At 43.6% G+C, this 20641-nt stretch overlaps 1 protein-coding gene across 1 annotated transcript in view; it reads left to right on the forward strand.

Annotated features, from left to right (window-relative positions):
* SLC30A9 (solute carrier family 30 member 9) overlaps positions 1–20219 on the forward strand; it is a 31907-nt gene extending 11688 nt beyond the window's left edge. Inside the window, exons 5-18 of the mRNA XM_035111817.2 lie at positions 612–704; positions 1569–1651; positions 3431–3489; positions 4257–4324; positions 5064–5166; positions 7167–7222; positions 9207–9342; positions 9998–10037; positions 10906–10977; positions 11297–11404; positions 12861–13026; positions 13274–13403; positions 14771–14884; positions 16639–20219. Of these exons, the coding sequence (XP_034967708.2) occupies positions 612–704; positions 1569–1651; positions 3431–3489; positions 4257–4324; positions 5064–5166; positions 7167–7222; positions 9207–9342; positions 9998–10037; positions 10906–10977; positions 11297–11404; positions 12861–13026; positions 13274–13403; positions 14771–14884; positions 16639–16683 (1273 nt within the window). The 3' untranslated portion in view covers positions 16684–20219. The remainder of the gene's footprint in view (positions 1–611; positions 705–1568; positions 1652–3430; positions 3490–4256; positions 4325–5063; positions 5167–7166; positions 7223–9206; positions 9343–9997; positions 10038–10905; positions 10978–11296; positions 11405–12860; positions 13027–13273; positions 13404–14770; positions 14885–16638) is intronic.
* Positions 20220–20641: the final 422 nt, after the last annotated feature.

A 20641-nucleotide genomic window follows, 5' to 3' on the forward strand; every position in this document is an offset into this window, starting at 1 on the left:
CCTGCTCCGTCAGCATGTTTTCAAAAATTACATTTATGTCCCAGCTTCCCTCCCCTGAGCTCAACATGGCTCTTCCACCACCTCCATTTTATTTTCACAACAACCCTGTGAGACGGGTAAGGCTAAGAGACTGTCCTCAGATAACCCAGGGAGCTTCATGATTTAGTGTGGATTCGAACCCTGATCTCTCAGTTCTTAGTCCATCGCAAACTACTACACTGCGTTGCCTCTCTTGGATAGGGCTGTGCCCTAAATGTGAGTAGCATGTGAACAGCGTGACTCGATAGCAGGACTGTGGAATCTGTAGCCCTCCAGATTTCGCTACAGAGGACGCCCTTTCTCTCTTTCTTGTCAACCGAGCCTCTGCCAAAGCAGAGAAGAGCCTCTTTGTCAGATCGTAGGCAGCTGGCAAGTTGGTATGAGGGGAATGAAAAGAATTGGTCTGTATCTCTTTCTGACTTTCAATACAAGAGCAAGCCACACGTTGAACCTGCTGTTAGTGAGCCAGAAATCGCATATTGTGCTGATCGCTTTACTTTTCAGTAAGTAGATTAATGCCTGGTGGTAATACTGCCTTCCTCTCCGCAAAACTGTTTCTGTTTTCCCAACAGTGACCTAGATCAGCTCAGGAAAATCAGGCGACGAAGCCCCCATGATGACACAGAGGCTTTCACTGTGTTTTTGAGGACGGATGTGGAGGCAAAGTAAGAGCAAGTCTGACGACATTTCCTGGGTTTGGTTATCCAGAATATATACAGTTGTACCTTGGCTCCCGAACGCCTTGGTACTTGGATGTTTTGGCTCCCGAACACCGCAAACCCGGAAGTGAGTGTTCCGGTTTGCGAACGTTCTTTTGGAACCCGAACGTCCGACGGGGCTTCCAGTTGGCTGCAGGAGCTTCCTGCCACCAATCGGAAGCCGCGCTTTGGCTTCCGAACATTTTGGAAGTCGAATGGACTTCCAGAACGGATTCCATTCGACTTCCACGGTACGACTATATTTAACATCTAACACTTTCCCTTATAGATATATATTATAGTTGGTGGTAGTGCCTTTGCCATTCCCTGTGTTGCTAGGGCTTAGATGAGTAAGACCTCATGCTATATTACTGTGAGAAAATTAAGGTCACCAAGTTCTTTCAGAATCAGCAAAGCTTCTCTCTTCAATTCAGCTTGGGGTGGTGTCATACTTCCACACCAACCTGCGTTTAAAATTTCAAGAGGCAAAAAATGCAAATGCTTTGCTGTTTCATTTTTTTTTCATAGTCAAAAGCTGGCTTCCCTGACTTGGGGCAGATGGTTTGGTTTGGTTTACTGGCTGGAGCTGATGATAGTTGCAGTTGCAAACTACAGGTTGGGGTCAAAAGCAATAGAAAACAAAGTTTATTATTTCGTAAAAGATCTTTTATATGTGCTGGAATTCACCCAGAGTGACTGGGAAAACCCCAGCCAGATGGGCGGGGTATAAATATAACAACAACAACAAATTATCATCATCATGCAAGTTAAATGAAGTTTTTTCTCCACTTCCTATCACTTTCTCTCTTCCTTCCCTCCTTCCTGGTACAGGTCTTTAGAAGTTTGGGGGAGCCCGGAAGCTCTTGCACGCGAAAGAAAAAGGCGTAAAGAAGCAGAAATAGAATACAGAGAGAGTAAGTGTGGAATGCTACCAAAAAAAAAAAAGTGTAACAGTTCTGACTCCTACACAGCATATTTGATCAATGCACGTTCTGTAATGTCACCTCTGGGCTTGAAGTTAGTTGTGTGTTGTCATCATCACGAATAACGGAGGTGGACGAAAATAGAACATTTCTATTTTCAACTCAGGTTTCAGTTTGGCTGTAAACTATTTGTGGAAAGTTTTGCACTGCATATCCCCCCCCCCCCAAGTATACAGCAGTCAGTCTCCACGCCATACCTCATGTACAGTGGAACCTTGGTTCTCAAACTTAATTCATTCCGGAAGTCCATTCCAAAACCAAAGCATTCCAAAACCAAGGTGCACTTTCCCATAGAAAGTAATGCAAAACGGATTAATCCATTCCAGACTTTAAAAACAACCCCTAAAACAGCAATTTAACATGAATTTTACTATCTGTCAAGACCATTGATCCACAAAATGAAAGCAATAATCAATGTAAAGGTAAAGGGACCCCTGACCGTTAGGTCCAGTCGCGGATGACTCTGGGGTTGCGGTGCTCATCTCGCTTTCCTGGCCAAGGGAGCTGCTGTACAGCTTCCAGGTCATGTGGCCAGCATGACTAAGCCGCTTCTGGCGAACCAGAGCAGCACATGAAAATGCCATTTACCTTCCTGCTGGAGCGGTACCTATTTATCTAATTGCACTTTGACGTGCTTTCGAAGTGCAAGGTTGCCAGGAGCAGGGACCAAGCAATGGGAGCCCACACCATTGCGGGGATTCGAACCGCCGACCTTCTGATCGGCAAACACCAGGCTCAGTGGTTTAGACCACAGCGCCACCCGCGTCCCTTTTAATAATCAATGTACTGTACTATAAAACACATAAGACAGTATTGTAGACGATAAAATTATTATTTTGCACTGATGATAGTCATTGTTTGGATGGGGGGCTTTTATCCATTTCTGCAGTCACACAATCAATCAATCAATCAGTCAGTCAGTCAATCAATCAGTAGGTAAACTGGATTCCACACAGTCACAAAAACAAATTAACCGGAAAAGACTCAAAAACAAAAACGCAACATAAATAGCAAAAAGAAAAGCGCCAGGCTTAATATGTTCCGGAAGTCCGTTTGACTTCCGAAATGTTCAAAAACCAAGGTGCAGCTTCTGACTGGTGCAAGCGCCCCGGAAACAATAACCGACAGCTGCATTGGACGTTCAGCTTCCGAAAAGGTTCGAAAACCCGAACACTTGCTTCCGGGTTTTTCGGCGTTTGAGAACCAAGGTACCACTGTACCTGTTTATCACATGTTATATTTTTACATGCACACGTGAAATGTTTCACAGGTACACCTCGAAAGAGGCAGTGGTGATGTTGGTGATTCATGGGCTACATTGTTGCTGGGAGGAGGACTATTGGGATGGACTTGCCATGCCATACCAGCAACAAACTGGTTGGCTTAACAAGCCAGCTTCAAATCCTGTAATTCGAACCTGGCTTGGCTTGAAACTTACCAGGGTTTCTTTGAAGCCACGGTGCCTATTTTGTACATAACAACAAGCCAGGGTTTGTAGAACATAGCGCAAAACTCTGCAGAAATAATCCGGGCCATACAGGTTGCAGAGGAAGAAGTGGGCAGGGGTGTGTGGCTTGCCCTGACCCGGATGCCTTGGGTTAATATTTGCACGCTGCATAGTTTTGTGTATTGTGTCAGGAAAAAGGGGGGTCTATATTCTGCTTCTCTCCCCGCTCACACTGCCCACTTCATGATTATGTATCTTTTCAGATTTGTTTAGAAACCAGCGGTTGTTGAAGGAATACAAAGATTTTCTAGGAGAAACTAAGGTGAGTGAATACTGTAATGTTCTTCTTCTTTGCTATTCCAGTTTTGTGCATCTTGTGATTCTGCAGGAGTACAGGAAAACACAGAATAGCCTGATGAGCAGGGATAAGTTGGTTTAGGATGGGGGTAGGGAACCCCAAGCAGACTGAAAGTGACCCTCCAGGCCATCTCGCCAGGCCACGCCCCTCACCATCTTGCTCCACTCCCTTCTCGAGTGCTTTTGCCTCACTGCAGTGTGCCCTTGAGCTGCGATTAGGCACCAGGTTTATTTTACAAAACACAAGTACTCCCAAAAAACCGAGGTGACAAGCACCTCCTTAGAAAAAGCATTCCTCCTTTCTCTCTCTTTACAGGAAGGAATGTCACTTCTAAAATGCCGCGTTCCTTCATGAGCATGAGACTCTTAATCTCAGGGTTGTGGGTTCGAGCCCTACATTGGGCAAGAGATTTCTGTATTGCAGGGGCTTGGACTAGATGACCCTTGGGTCCCTTCCAGCTCTATGATTCTGTGAGTCAGCTAAAAACAAAGTGACTCTGTAAATAAAGCGTGGGTGGGATATAAAAAAAATTCAGTTGGAGATACATTTAGACTTAATTGAATAGCCATTACTGATTGCAACTCGCACATCAACTTGCTTAAAATTTATTTAACTTGGTTTATATCTTGTAGGACTAGCAATTATACAGAGATAGAACTTCGCATTCTGCATATATGGTTTTCCATAATGCAATCACTGAATTTTAAATGGTGTACTTGTATTTAATTTAGCCACGTTCCAGCACATCAACTATGTTCCTGAGTGGACCAGGAAAAGTTGTCATGGTTGCTATTTGCATGTAAGTTTTTATTTTATTTTTAGGCGTACGTGTTTCTAGGTTTCGGCATGCAGATTAAGGTTAATGGGGTTTTTGTTTTTGTTTTAGTTGTGGGTTGTGCAATCATATCCTGGAAAGCAGAATTTAACTTTTATAAGGAGAGCTCAGTTAGCATATTTGCTAGTAGTATGCCCAGCTTAGATGTACGTATTTTTATTTGTGGTCTCCAGTCAACTTCTACTTCATGACTGCAAAGTTGCCTAGATCCATTCCAGCTGTAACTTTCCGCTTGGACATCAGGGATGTGTGCTGTAGACGTGTTCTTCATCCTTCCCTCGCCCACACAGATTGGACCTTTCCAGGGTTTAGCATTGGTGTCTGCCAACAAGCCCCCCCCCCCCCACTCAGGCTCATAACTAGCTAAGCTTGATGATGGGGAAATCTTGTAAATACCATTTGTGGTTAATGCTGATGCAGACATAGTGGTACATCACGATGAAAGCAAAGCATGGAAGGGAGAGGGAGCTCGCTACATACTCCCCATCTCCTACCTCTAGTTTTGATGTAATGTTCCTATTATCAGTCCGTCCCCCCCCCCCCCCCGGGAACTAACCCTGATAGCCTGGTAATTTGGACTGTATTCATTCCCTTCTTTCTCATAAGATAAAGGCAGCGATTGTAGCATTTTAATCTTAGCATGGCGCTTAGAAAACTGTCGACACTTTATCAGTAAGGATTTTTCTCCCCTCTCTATCCCCAGAAATGGTTTGAATTTTTTTTTCAAGCTTCTTGCTTGGGTTTACACGGGTTCTGCAAGCATGTTCTCCGAAGCCATCCATTCTTTAGCAGACACTTGCAATCAAGTGAGTATTCTCTATTTCGTTGGCCATTTCTGTGTCGGACTTACATGTTGACCCTTTTGATCATCAGCTGCGCTTCCCACTATAAGTGCAGCAAAGTGTGAAGCGGAAATGTGCATTTATAAAGTGGCCGGGAGACTTGCCAGGAAGTGCAAACAGGCTACGGGTTGCTGGAGCCTGTCCGTTGCATTTTTGCCTCTGTTTCGCAGTGTTTTGTATTTTCTGCTATGAACAGTGGTCTATATGCAGCAGCTACACTTGCTTTGTCAAGTATTTAATATAATTTTGTGTCCAGGCCACTTTCCAAAACAGAAATATATTCCAAGGTGTATGGCAAAACAGAGCATTTACAATGAATTATAGTAAAACAGGGCAGTGCAACTATTTTATTCTAAAACCTTTTCATTCTTCTTGCACAACTGCATTCAATGTGTGGTTGCTGAAAGAAAAAGATGAGATCCTGGGGGCGGAGCCAAGAACACGACTCCTCATGTCACTCACTTATGCCCTAAATAGGGCTAGAACGAATAGGAAAGGGTAACTGGATAGCAGGAAAAAGACAGATCACTGCTTTGCCTTTTCAAATATGTTAGTCAAGGCGAGTTGGCTTGCAAATTTAGAAAAGAACATCACTACAGTTTTAAATAATGAAAAACAACCCCCAACATCTAAAGCTTTAAGGCTGCAATGTCATTCTTTCAAACAATTAAGAATTTGAGTTTGTCCTCACAACGTTTTGGTTCAATTCTCTATATGGGTTTGGCCCTTGAAGTAGTGGGATGTTTGGGTTGGCAGCAGCCTGGCTGAGGTGGAAGTCTTTTTGCGGAGCTAGGAACGGCTTCCTTCAGGATTTCAGCCACACTTTTCTTTCGCAGCTCATCTGCTATTTACTGGAACTGAGACCTTTGCACACCTGCCAGCGTGGCTTAACATTTCTTTGTTTGAAACATTGCGCTTTCTATTAAAAAAAGAATAGCCTCCTTAGGCTGTAAAATTAGAAGGTCAGTTCATTTGGCATCAGCAGACCTATTGTAGTGAGCCGCCCAGCTTTCAAACAGTGACTGGTACCGGTACTATCTGCTAAACTGCAGGGAGCAAAAGACGCCTGGGGAAAGCCCCTTCACGTCCCACTTGCTGGTGTGATGGATTGCTGTTTTAAAGAGCATGTGTAGTGGAGAGACATTTCTATGGCGTCACACATGCATGCTGAGTTTTTTTGCTTTTGTTGAGACTTGAGCGCAGGTAGAAATGAGGTTTGTTGAAGCATCTGGTGGGCTGTGTGGGGCCTCTGGCGAGCATGTGGTGCAGGCCCCCTGTGCCTGCTCTTCTGAATGAGATGGATGTCTTCTTTACGTAGTGACAAAGTAGCCTGCCACCAATGTTGTTCTTGATGCCTTGAAACCACAATGGTTCACAATGAAGATCTGAAAATACTTTCTATGAGCGTTTTCCTGGTGGGTTTTAGCCAGATCAAAACCTGTTCTGTTTCAACTAAAATTTCCTGATTTCTTCCCCAAACCTTAAAATTGGTATTATTTTTGTCTGCAGTAAATCTGCGTTACTAGAGTGGCATTTTCTCTCTCTCTCTTTAAAATATTTTGGTTTTTGTTTCTTAAAGACAGTATTCTTATACATTCACATCCTTTTCCATTTCTACATTTCTGGGATTACTCAGATCACTTGGACACCCCCCCCCAGGTTTCCAATGTTTCATTATTATTATTATTATTATTATTAATAATAATAATAATAATAATCTCCTTTTTTACCTTAACCCATATTACATTATAAGTGTTACAACAACCCTGTTATTGTTTTAAGTGGTCTTTAAGATATTCTATAAACTTTTCCCACTCTTGACTGAATTTCTTGTCATCTTGGTTCCTGATCCTCACAGTCATCTTTGCCATTTCGGTGTATAGAGTGGCATTCTCTGTTTAATCTCTTTCAAAAGCGCTTGATGATTTTGAAATTGTCCCATTCTGCTTTCTTTTCATATCCAGGCTTTACTAGCGTTGGGAATCAGTCAGTCGGTGAGGACGCCGGATCCCAGTCATCCGTATGTTATCTTTTTCCCCCCTTTTCCTTTTTAAAAGTCCTCAACTTCTAAAGTAGTTTAAAATGTCTTCCAAAGCCCAAATCGGACACCTTTTCAGTGTTTCCAACTTAAGTTGCGACGTATCGCTGTGTATGTTCAGGTTCAAGGTCTGATGAAAACTGCTGGTAGTTTGGGCCTTTCCCATCGAAGGTCAGTTATGTCCGTGGGCTCCTCTAATTGGCACATGTCAATATTGGAAAGAGATTTGTGGCAAATGACAAGTTCTAAAGTATTGGGCTTCAGTGATGGACTACAGTATTTGAGGTTTTCCATTTAGGTTGTGTTAGCTTTTGTATTTTTCTCATTACACTTAAGCAGGGTTTTTTTAAAAAATAAAACAACAACAACCCCCAAAATACATGAGAGCCGATACAATTTTTAGCTACCCAGCGGGCTCCAAAACATGGGGAGACGTCAGGTTTCTGCTTTTTCTTGTAAGGCAGGGATGGACAGCCATGTTGCTTTCAAGGCCAATATATGACAGCAGGTGATCGGGGTCCCATGCTGCAGGGCAGGCCAGACCCAGCAGTGGGCAAGTCCATCGCTGGAGTCCATCGCATATCTATTTACATAAACTCTTCCACACAGAAATGCACACACAGGCACACACCTTCCTCCCCTGCGCGTGTACATACAAAATCGCCCCTCCCCTTTCTTGCACAGACACACTCTTTAGCCTCCCCCCCCCCCGGCAGCAACTGATGCAGCCAAGATTACTGAACATAGTATTACAGAGATAGTGGTTTTGGGTGCGTTGGTGTCCGGGACTGGACAGAGGAGGAATGGTGGAGACCGCCTCCCCAGCCTGAGCCTTCCGGAGAAGAAGGGGACAGTTCAGAATTACAACAGGGGTTTGAGGGAGGTCACAGCTCAGAGGCAGATTAGGGGGAAAGCTGGGAAATAATGGGAAAGGAGGAGGAGGAAGAAGAGCAAGCACTAGGGGAGAGACAGCTGATGGACACAACGTCTTTAGAAAGCATTCCAGGGTCCCCCCCCCCCGAACCCTGCAGGCCTTGAAAGTAGGAGAGCAAAGAGCTCAAAGGCAAAAGGCACTTTCCAGCACCCATAGCAATGACTCATGAAGTGGGAGAGACACAGGGGTTGGGGTTTCACTCGGAGCAATACCGTTACTCCAAGAGGCTGCATTTCTAAGCCTCTCTCTCTGTGAATATTGAATAAAAAGCATCAGTAATAACTTTCCCTGTCTTATCCATTCCTGGCAAACTACCATGGGGGGTTGGACTCTCTGATGCCTGACATGGATTCGCTTGAGGGGTGGTGGTGTCAGAATGAAACCCTCTGCTCCCCAACACTCACGATGCAGACAAGATTGCTCACGATAGCTTAGGAACAGCGATCTTCTGTATGCCAGGATCACTGGAAAGTGGAGACTTATAACACATACACCCAAGGATCCCAGTGTAAGCAGAGCTGCTTAGAAATGTGAGGACAACAGTCTTCTCCCTGCCACTGAGGTGATGGTTGATCAGCTGGGAAGCAGGGGAGGAAGCAGGGGGGGGTGTTGACCGTGCTTGGCGAGCAGCCGGGGGTGTCATGTGGCAGGTCGGCTGCCTGCGTGTGTTTTTAAGGGAGGGGATCGCCATAGCTCAGCGACAGAGCATGCCCTCAATCCACAGCATCTCCAGGTGGAAGGACTTCTGTCTATAATCCTAGAGAGCTGGCTGCTTGTCAGTATAGACCAGGCATCCCCAAACTGCGGCCCTCCAGATGTTTTGGCCTACAACTCCCATGATCCCTAGCTAACAGGACCAGTGGTCAGGGATGATGGGAATTGTAGTCCAAAACATCTGGAGGGCCAAAGTTTGGGGATGCCTGGTATAGACGGTCCAGACTTAGGTGGACCAACAGTGTGACTCCATACAAAGGAATTTTGTACACAAATATTGCATGCTCTCTTTCCTCCCGCTCCCAAATCTCCATCCAGATACGGCTTCACAAACATGCGCTACATTGCGTCCCTGATCAGTGGTGTTGGCATTTTCATGATGGGCGCAGGGCTTTCGTGGTATCATGGCATCATAGGTCTGTTGAATCCTCAGCCCATGGAATCTCTTCTTTGGGTGAGTTGTCGTCGTCTTTTGAAAATTGCAATGCTTTAGTGAAGTTTAGTTTTGTTAGCCTGCTGTGCTAGCAGAACAGCAGTGTTGGACTCAGACAGTGGGTAGTTTTTGTGGGGCTCGCCTTGCTGTGTTTGATAGCTTCTTTTACTCTTTTTTGGCGGGGGTGGGAGGCAGGGGGTGGGCAGCTGGCACCATTTGGCTTGCAGAAAAAGTAATCCAGCTTGGTCTTGAATTGAGTATTGCAAGAAGTAGGACATGTTTCCAGGCTGTGATAACAGAGACCACGTCTTAATGCTAGATCTCCTTTTTTTAATGCATTTTTTTTTAAAAAATCGGATGCAATATGTCAATAGTGTTGTATATTATGGTATGCCTGAGTTACGTGTGCTTCAGAACTAGGAGGTCATTACTGCTACAGAGTATCACCATTGTAATAGTCTGACCAGTTTGGCAAAACACAGTCCTGGCCCTTAGCCTATTAATCAGGAGACTAGTGTGCTTCTTGGGATTACCACAATTTTAATATTTTGGCTCTCATGCTTCAACCTTGTCTCGTGATAGAGGAAGGGTTTTTTTGTTTGTTTTTTAAAAACAACTTCCGGTTTCCTCCCAAGGCATTCTACTATATAACTACATTCTCTCATGTTACTTCTAGGCTTATTGTATTTTAGCAGGATCACTGGTGTCTGAAGGAGGTATGTATTCCAGTGGGAAAATGCATTATTACTTTGCCATTACTTTGCTGATGCATTAATAGGTTTTTTTAAGGCTTGAACTTGCTCCTAAGTGAGCATACAAAATTAAGCATATAACATTTCAAGTTATTATACTTTAACTCTTTAGCATGCAAATCTAAAGTGCTGTGTGTGTGGTTTTTGTGTGTGTGTCCTGGGGGGGGGGGGTGTGAAGCTCCTGCCTGCCTCACCCACCTAACTTCTGACACAGAGGGCATTTTTAAAATATATAAATAAAACTTGTGATTTGGCACCTAGGTGTGTTGATCAAATTGCTTAAGTTAAAGAACTTGGTGCAAAGAAACACACAACTGGTGCAGGGAGAGGGGATTTTTTGTTCATGGGCTTCTCGGATTGCACAGCAAACATTTTTGAAAGAGGCCAGATGAAAAAAGCAAGTCTCTGATACTGGCATGGAGTCCTGCAATTCAGAGGAATAAAGAAGGGTGGTCTCCCCCAAATTCTTAGGCTAATCTCAAGTAGGTCTTCAAGTCCCAGCCAAGAATTGGATATAAAACCTTTGTTGCAGGCAGCTAAGCCAGTCTGAACTGGATATCTTAACTCACTTAGTCTAGAGCAGTGGTTCCCCAAACCCCCCCTCCCTATTTGAAAATTTGCTGATAGTGGACCACTTAATTATTATTATTTGGCTGTTGTAGCAATTGCAGTGCACTGTATGGTGTATGGTTTTTACTCATGTTTCTGTTGCTTCTTTTATTTATTTTATTTGCTGTTTTACCTGATATAATTTTCTATTCACCAGGAGTTGAAATGTTTCCCTTATGTTCTTTCTCTTACTGAAACAATTCTTTCACTGATTTTATTCCAGCTACTCTTCTTGTAGCTATAAATGAAATTCGAAGGAGTGCTCGGGCCAGAGATGTATCCTTCTACCAATATGGTATGTAACACGAGATGAATTTACTCGTTTTGTAAAACATAGCAAGAAGCTGTGCTGGTTTCGTTTTTACTTATTTTGAATTTGTACCACTTAATGTCTCTCCTGTTGTTCATTAGTGCTTCCTGAAATTTGTTGCTACCAAGGAAATAAGAACTATTGAACTCTGAGATGTCCGTAGAATCGTATTTTAAAACATTATCAACATTTAACTCTACTTTGCAGCAAACACTTTATTAAAAAGCTTTGGCAAGTTTTCATTTGTTTAACTCTTGTGTGGCTACGTCAGTACCTCACTATTGCACCCATGTTCAATCTTCAGTCATGCAGGCTCGTGATCCCAGCACAAATGTTGTGTTGTTAGAAGATACCGCAGCAGTTCTGGGTGTGACGTTAGCTGCTACTTGTATGGGTCTGACTTCTTTAACAGGTAAGCCTTTCTATGAATTTGGGTTCTTGCAGAATTTTCTTCTAACTTACAAACAGGGCAAGTTAGAAGAAGCTAATCATCTTCTAAGGCAATTGGCAAAAAACAACAACCCAGTAATAGTCAAGTGCTTAAAACAAACTGAGGATAAGTAGACAAAATTTTCCTGGACTGGAGTGCTGCAGGTTGGAGATTTGAATCCTGCTTCTATAAAACCCTTGCACATAGAAAAATTGCACGTTGGGGTCAAGGCTAGTCTAGAACCCCACTGATCTTGTGCAGTGTTCTAACAGCATGCTCTTCCATTCTGGTGCATTTTTCCTTCTTCATCATGACTTTTAAAGTCTGTGGGCAGGGGCTATCTTGGCTGTGTGTGTTTTTTAAGCATGATTATTGATCATGATCAGGCATCCCCAAACTGCGGCCCTCCAGATGTTTTGGCCTACAACTCCCATGATCCCTAGCTAAGAGGACCAGTGGTCAGGGATGATGGAAATTGTAGTCCAAAACATCTGGAGGGCCAAAGTTTGGGGATGCCTGATCATGATTAATACAACTTTTTCTCCTGAAGAGTGGGTTAGAACAATTCTAATTAAATGGAGACCTTAATTGGCCATTTCTGCTTCTAACTTCCTTAACTCTCTCCTCCCCCTTTTGGTTAGTGATGACTTTTATATGTGTGACTTGCATAATGCTGCAACATACATTCGTCGCTCTTGTCCCATCCATTACGTGATGTTGGGAGGAAGCCGGCAGTAAATCACACTGTGCAAGTTGGAGTTAACGGTTGTTGTTTTTTTAAGCAAGAATGCAGACTGCACAGACGTGGTAGAGTGTCAGGTCTAATGAGCACAGAAGCTCATCCCCAGTAGGTCTTGCCCCATGGATCAGTTGCTGAGAAGTTCCCTCCTCTCCAGGGTTTCCCCCCAAGCAACTGGAGACTGTGCCTGTATGAAGCCAACCTCTCCTCCGCCCGTTTCATGCCTCTTCTGGTCCTGGGAGATAATCCGGGAGGGGGAGCTTGTCACAGACACCTGTGACTCTTTGCTAGCCGCACTCATCTTTGCCTCTTGGCCTCTCTCCTCCTCTGTTTCAGCTTCTGCCTCTGATTCTGGGCTCCTCTCTGCCACATACTCTCCCAGCTCACTTAGCCCTGTTGCCCCTTCAGCTTCCGACACTTCCTCCTCCCAGTCTTCTCCCTCTGCCCACTCATCGTTCTCCCGCCACCAATCCCTGGCTACGAGCCTTCTTCCCCTCGGTGTTTCCCCAGCTGGTTCTTCCCATCATTCCTCTGCACCCAGCCAATCCACGACATCGGGTTACGTAGTGAAAAGTGTGAGTGCAGCATAGTGTGGCTAGCTTTATCCCGAAGTGATCATCTCCACTGAGAGAAATGGAAAGGGCACACAACAGCAATCCCTTTTGAGAAATGAATTTGTGTCTGTGTGTATCCTTTCAGGTAACCCATACTATGACAGTCTGGGGTCTCTTGGTGTGGGGACACTGCTGGGAGCTGTATCGGCCTTCCTTATTTACACCAACACTGAAGCTCTGCTGGGAAGATCCATCCAACCTGACCAGCTACAGAAACTTACTGAGTTACTGGAAAGTGATCCTGCTGTAAGGTAAGAGAGTTGGGTGGGGAAGGACCTATTTGATGGCATAAACCATGATCAACCAACTAGCCAAACAATAAAGACAGAGCATGTAATGGGTGGAATAATGAGTTCTTCTTTCAAGTTAACTTTGGAAGTTTTCTTTTTATATGGGAAGAAAGTCAGTTTTGGGTCATGTGGCCGTTTGCTTGGGCAGTTCGAAACACCTAATTGTTTTTGCTTTGTCCCACCACGTCCTACAAAATATTTATCTCAGAGCCATTCATGATGTGAAAGCCACAGATATGGGGATGAGTAAAGTGAGATTCAAAGCAGAAGTCGACTTTGATGGACGGGTTGTTACTCGGTCTTACCTGGAGAAACAAGACATTGAACAGCTGCTACAAGTATGCATAAATACGCGTGGTTGTTTTCAGTAGTTTTTCTTAAGTGCACTTTTTAAAAAAACCAAATCAGTGGTATATGTAATTTGTATTTATACACAATTCCTCTAAAGTTTATAGGCTGTATAGAAATCTGCCTTGTGGATTTTCAAGTGGAAAGCTGGTGTAGAACACTTTTAACAAGTACAGTGGAACGTTGGTTTTTGAACGTAATCTGTTCCGGAAGACTGATTTCTGAAACGCTCGAAAACTGAAAGCGGAAGCCTCAGTACAGATAGGGAAACTCAAAACGGAAGCCACGTAGCATGTTCGGCTTCCGAAAATCGTTTGAAAACTGAAGCAGTTACTTCAGGGTTTTTGGCGTTCAAAAGCCGAAATGTTTGTCAACGGAGACGTTTGACAACCGAGGTTCCACTGTAAATACAACAGGGAATTATTTACAATGTAGCTTTACTTCATAGCAACATGAATGAGGAATTGTTTAATCCTACATTAATGAGAAGGGGTTTATTTTTTGGCTGAGCTGATGTGATGCCTTAGAATGTTCACAGACATTCAGCTCTAAGAAAGTTAAAACAAACGGAATGTAAAAGGCTAACTTTTGCCTGGATCATGTCCTTTGTATTTAGTTCTGCTCTGATAATTCAGTTTTTAACATGGTATGGTTTTCATTACCATAAAACGTAACCGTGTGTGTGTGTGTGTGTGTGTGTGTGTGTGTGTGTTTAAAGGAAGCCTTGTTAACTTCTAAGAAGTGTGTTCTTAAAAATGAAGGATATTGTAAACTGTAAATAATAATGGGGTCTACTTGTAACATCTAGTTAAACAGAAAGCTATGCTAAGCTAATTCATATTCTGCACTGAGGATTCTGCAGTTTGTGTTCATCTCCTTAGTGGTTGTAAGCATGTTTCTGCATTTCCGGAGAAGGACAGCAAGCTGCCCATGCTTTATCATCTCCCTACCAAAAGTTCAAATAAAATTCTGGCTTTGGAGATTTCACCAGGCGTTGCCTGTAGACTTTGAAGCTTAACTTTGCACCTGTAAGCATTAGAAACTTGCTTTAAAAAAAAAAGAAAGCCTGAGATTCTCAAGGGTCCTTAGCTCTGTGGGTTTTCTGCACCTGCTCACAAACTTGGAATACACATAGCATGAATGTAGCCAGTTAATAGATATCACTGCCTGCTGACAGTCCAGATCTGTGCCAACACTGAGTTTAAGCAGTTAGTGAAAATAGGTTCATGCTCCCATTTTTTTCAGGCATGGCATTACCCGTTACGTGAAAAAGTATTTGCGTTTACAAGATAGGAAAGCATATTTGTTATTTCCCCCTTGCCACTTTTTAAAGCTTGCTTGCTTAACTTCACGGCAGGAAATCCAGCAGGTGACGACTCCTGAAGAATTAGAGAATTTCATGCTGAAACACGGCGAAAATATAATTGACACGCTAGGGGCAGAAGTCGACCGGCTTGAGAAGGAGCTGAAGGTAAGAGTTTGGCTGGTGAAAAGGGAGAATGAGAAGTACTTCTTTGCTGAACCGGCCTCCGCGGGAATGCTCTCCTTCTGTAATTGAGGCTCCGTTACGCACGGAAGATGCAAATGTTGAAGGACTGGGTGATTCTGTACCCTGCCATAATGTTTGGCAAGGAGACCGCGATCTAAACATCCTGGGGATCGACCAGTAGATAGCGATCAACCTGTTGGAGATCCCTGATCTACATCAACAGGGCTCCCCATACGGGTGGCTGACCCTTATGAGACTACCTGCATGACAGGCAGGAGTCGGATATAGTCGGTTCAGTTCCAATGCCTAAGCAAGCTAATAATAATAATAATAATAATAATAATAATAATAATAATAATAATAATTTATTTGTACCCCGTCCATCTGGCTGGGTTTCCCTAGCCACTCTGGGCGGATTCCAACAGAATATTAAAATACAATAATCTATTAAACATTAAACGCTTCCCTAAACAGGGCTGCCTTCAGATGTCTTCTAAAAGCCTGGTAGTTGTTTTTCTCTTTGACATCTGATGGGAGGGCGTTCCACAGGGCGGGTGCCAGCACCGAGAAGGCCCTCTGCCTGGTTCCCTGTAACTTGGCTTCTCACAATATGGGAACCGCCAGAAGGCCCTCAGCACTGGACCTCAGTTCAGGGCAGAACGATGGGGGTGGAGACGCTCCTTCAGGTATACTGGACCGAGGCCATTTAGGGAGGGCTTTAAAGGTCAGCACCAACACTTTGAATTGTGCTCGGAAACGTACTGGGAGCCAATGTAGGTCTTTCAAGACTGGTGTTATGTGGTCTCGGCGGCCGCTCCCAGTCACCAGTCTAGCTGCCACATTCTGGATTAGTTGCCCTACCTCCAAAAGCCAGGCAAAGAAAGATGCATGATCAAAGTTCAAGGACACCTTCCAGCCAGGCACAAGCATTCAAGGAAAGTGCAGAGCAGGGAGAGTGAGGGGTGGTGCTACAGGGATGGTGTTTTGGCCTGGGAAGAGTTCCAAGGTCCAGAAAGAGAGAGGCCCAGAGGCTAGAGGTTCCCTGTGACTGGCCTCAAGGCTCTTGTCTCGGCTCCTCTGGCCACCTCGTTTTGGGAACAGCCTCCTGAAGAAGCCCCACTGCAACGGAAGGGAGCACTTCAGAAGAAGTAGCTGAGGATCAAGAATTAGTTTAGATTCCTGCATTGCAGGGAGTTGGGCTAGATGACCCTTGGGATCCCTTCCAACTCTTCTATGATTCTACTTGCCCAGAAACGTAATCAACAAGTCCACGAGGACAAAAGTGGAGCAGTGAGTGGAGTGTTGAATTTGGAAGGGGGAGACCTGGATTCAGGTCCCTGCTCAGTTGTGGAACGTGTTGTGCGGTCCCTGGTCGGTTGTTATCTTTTCACCTTGCAGGCAGTTTTTCATGGTAACGTGAGTGTCCGAGAAGACCGTGGAAACCACCCTGAGCTGGAATAATAAAATGTTAACTCCGAATAATTTATTCTGCATATGTTCAGTACTGATCACACGCTTCTTCCAGGGAGTTTGGGGCCCTGTACACAGGGTTCTCCCTTTTTATATCCTCTCCTCAACCTGGGGAGGTGAATCGTTCCAGACTGCCAAGAGAGCCTCTGAGCACAGCTCTGAACTCAGGTCATTCCCTCAACTTACATCCAAGATTCGATCCATTATGCAGTGTTGGGACATTCTTCCCGCATGCTTGTTTAAAAGCATAATTGCTTTCATTTCAGAAATTGAACCCTGAGGTGCGCCACGTGGATCTGGAAATACTGTAGTCTTCACGGAAGCAGCTTTTAACGTCTTCCGGATCAGCCGAACTGAGGAACGGGGCAGCATCTGAAACTGCCAGGATCTCAAAAGATGTCATCACCTTTCAGCTTTCCGACTTTCTCAGTGCTGGTTCTCCTTCCAGAGTGAACGGCTTCCTCTGAACTGGTTTTCCAGGACAGCTGGTTGCCGCCTGAAAGTGTAGCGGAGAGGAATATTTGGGACTGGAAACTTTTAATTTAAATAAGTTATTGAAATGTCAGTTTCTGAAAATGCACACTATATATTTGCTGCCCTAGACCAAGGTTTTGGATCTTGTTTGCACATTAGCTCCAATGCAGCTGCTATTTTTAAGCGTGTATTAGAGTTCCATGCCCAATTTTAAAGGCTTCTTCCCTCCTTGAGTCAAATGGCTGTGTTCCAATTCTGTCGCCTTCTCTGGCTTTTCATGTTATGAACGTAATGAGAATTCTGTCCTTTCCCCCAGTATCATGAGCTGGTAACCTTCCTCCTTGTAGTGTTTTGATGGTTCTTGACAATTTGATCAGACCCACTTGAGCGATCCCATTTGTTGTTCTAGAGCAAGCGTGCAGAGTATATGAGTTAAGTAGAAACTTGTCACATGGCTCCTTCCTTACATTAGCGTTGTGGTCCAATAGTTGCTCCCAGCAAAGCCTGCAAATATTCCACCCGTTGAATCGGGGGAAATGGCATTGTTTTGTAGCCACTGCTGTGTTGCGTCTCCCTAATAGTTCAGCCTAATCCCCTGGATGAAAGTTGCAGGTTTCACTTGGAATGGTGTGGGGGGGGGGGCAGTTGTGGTCTGGCAGCACCTTCTATTCAGAATCTTAGGGTGGTATTATTTTATCATCCAATTGGTGTAGAACATTTAGCATGCTCTAAAATGCATTGAGGCTATTTATAAAGAGGCTCCAGAATCCAAACAACTGTGCAACCAATTCCATACACCTAAGATGACTTTAGACTTGTGTTTCTTAAACAGCAAACTGTTTTCAAAACAGAGGGTAGTTTAAAAAACAACAACAGCTTCACAATAATTTAATGCCTCTGCTTTTTGAAGAAGAATACACAGTCCAAATCCCTCTAAAACAGCATGAAGCGGAATTGGAAGTAACCATTTGGATTCCAGCTAGAATATTTATTTGTAACTTGCACTGCTTATGTAGCTCTGAATGGCAGGGTATGGTTTATAACATGAAACTTCTCGCCTGTGGGGGATAAAACAGTGACAGGTCACTTAAACATAGAAAGTTCAGTACAGGGGCTTTGAATATTGTTTGCAATGGGAGCCAGGAAGAAGCGGGAATCCAGATTGCAAGCTCTTGAGGCTGGGTGACAATCCTGGCACTATTTACCTTGGACGAATTTTGTAAAAGTCAGAGGAAATGTACTCTGAAGGTAAGTGGTAAGAGGGCTGTAACCTTTATCATTTAGCAGAGGCTAAAACTGAACAGGAATCATGCAGGTTTGGGGGCTGGTTCACAAAGGCACATGCATCACTCAGCATTCGGTGTGTAAGCTAAATTTGTTGCTAGGTAATGTCATGCAATGTTGCCTGTCTTTAGTCTTGGATCTGTGATGACTTTGATAGAAATGTGTCACCATTTGATGTCTGCAAACATGTGATGTGCACACACGTGCCAGCCAGCCAGTAAGCGAAACTTCAGTGGTAACGTTGCCTTGTAAGGGAGGTACTTTATGCACTTTAAAAAATAGGAGTTGCTTATTGGAACAACTTTGGCCGGAAGGCTGAAACCCCAGATTCAGTGGCCTTGCACCGTGGAACAATGATGCATAAACCTGCTGTGCAATGCAAGATATGTGGATAATATTTTTATTAAAAAAATTGTGCTGGAGACTAAAATGGATCAGCATTTGCTTACTTTCTAAATTGAAAATGTTGCTTTTAAAAGTAAACATAACTTATGCCAATAAAGGCCAATAACAAAAGTAAATTTAACTTTGAACTAGCATGCCTCTTGACAACATGAAAATTAACAACAGCATGCATTTTTATGGTACTGTTTTGGATTTTAGGTTTCAGAAATGTACATATTGTAATTAGTATGTAATGATAACTTTATTACATAAATTTAGAAGTAAAGGCGCTCTTTGGTTTTTTTAAATCTTGATTTCTCAAGGGCAATTTCTTAGTAAGTGCTGAATGGCAGCTGAGTGTCCTCCTCACCCCCAAACTATATTATGGGCAACCTGTTTTTCAATCATTTGCACTTCAGATAGGCATCTTCCAGCATACAGGGAGCTTCTCTGCACACACATCTGGCTAAAGAGGTATGCACATTAAAACAAACGGAGATGTAACATTCAGTTACGTATGAACATCTGTTGAATGGTTCTGTCTGCTGAGAGTGTCTTAAGGGCACTTGCAGAACTCTAGATCAAGAGAAGCGTAGGGAGGTTAATTTCAATGGGAACTTCATTTCCTCGCAAAGTGTGCTTCAGGTGGGTTTGCAAATGGGACACTCACTTGGTTACATGTGGCCGGTAGGAATCTCCTCTAGGCAAATGGGCAGGGAAACTTAAAATAAGTTATGATGCACAATTAGCACTGGCCCAAGACTAGATCTACAGAATATTTTTTAATAAGACTGTATGCAGAACTGGGGTTGTATTTGGAACTTGTGTGTTTGTCTTCTGCTTTGTGGTCTTAGCTCTTTGAGCTGTTAAGATGTGGTTGTTTTTGCCTACCTTTTTATTGAGGCCATGGGTGGTTCTGATGTAGAGCAAGCAAGGCTAATCTGTGGTCCTCTAGAATGTTGCGGAACGCCAACATGCGTCATCCCCTGCCAGCACGGCCAATAGTAAGGGGTGAAGGGGGCTGTAATCCAGCAACATCTGGAGAACCACACATTCTGCATCTCTGTTCTAGAAGCCTGAAGAGCCTTGGCTTAGGCAGCTGAATGTCGAGTGGAGCATGGCGGAACCTGAGAATCGGAATCCTGAAGGCCATGAGCAACCACAGCTAAACGGCATAAATACTGGCTCAATGCCGTGAGTTTTTGAATGACACCTTGTGAGCAGTTCTGGAGATTTTGGATGGATGATAGCTGAAATTTTTGATATTGCGCGTCACAGCGTAATTTCTCTTTCCTGGGTATAATATTTTAACAAGATCTTTCCGAACCGTCTGTGAAAACCGTTAACGCCGGTTTTCGTGCAGTATTGTAGTTAGTATAGTAACTAGATTGACAGGTTTTTGTGCTTTTGGTTTGAAAACAACAACGGGGAGTCCTGTGGCACTTTAAAACACATTATTATAATGACATGCCCTTTCATGGACTCTAGTCCACTCCATCACATATTTTTGGTTTGTTTTCATGAACGCATTCGATGTGGTTTCTATGCAAAAGTATTTTAAGAAAACACACCTTGATTTTTCTTTTTCTCCATCCGTGTACCAATCATAGCAGCCAGACCAAATTTCAGGATATGTATTTATGTTTTTAGCCAAACAAGCTTCATCTGGTGTACTAAAGACATGGAATAAAATGGTGAATCTGCAGATATATTTATAATGTTGTAAAATCGACCACAAGTCTGATGTGCTTGACACCTGCGTTTACAGAAGTCCTATACACTTTCCAAGGGGTTGCAATGAATGTAATTGTGCCTCACTTGTGACAGTGAGTTTGGACAGCGTTGCACAGTCTTTCTGAGCTTAATTTGGGGAAACTTAGATTTGCACCTATACAGATAAAAATTAGCACGTACACATTTTATGCAGACCTGGGAATAACTAAGGGATTAACTTTCTGGATCAAATAATTCCCCTCGGATCACTCTCTTGACCTGTCCCTCCCTGGTATCTTTCAAATGGCATTATGTTAAGCTTGCTTTTGCTTCCAGCAGATTCTTTTCTGTACCATTGTCTTACTACGTCTATGCTTACTACTGTGCTATGAACAACTAAGGGTTCCCCAGTTT

This window comes from Zootoca vivipara, chromosome 9, assembly GCF_963506605.1.
Source record: "Zootoca vivipara chromosome 9, rZooViv1.1, whole genome shotgun sequence".
In the NCBI taxonomy this organism is placed as follows: Eukaryota; Metazoa; Chordata; class Lepidosauria; order Squamata; family Lacertidae; genus Zootoca; species Zootoca vivipara.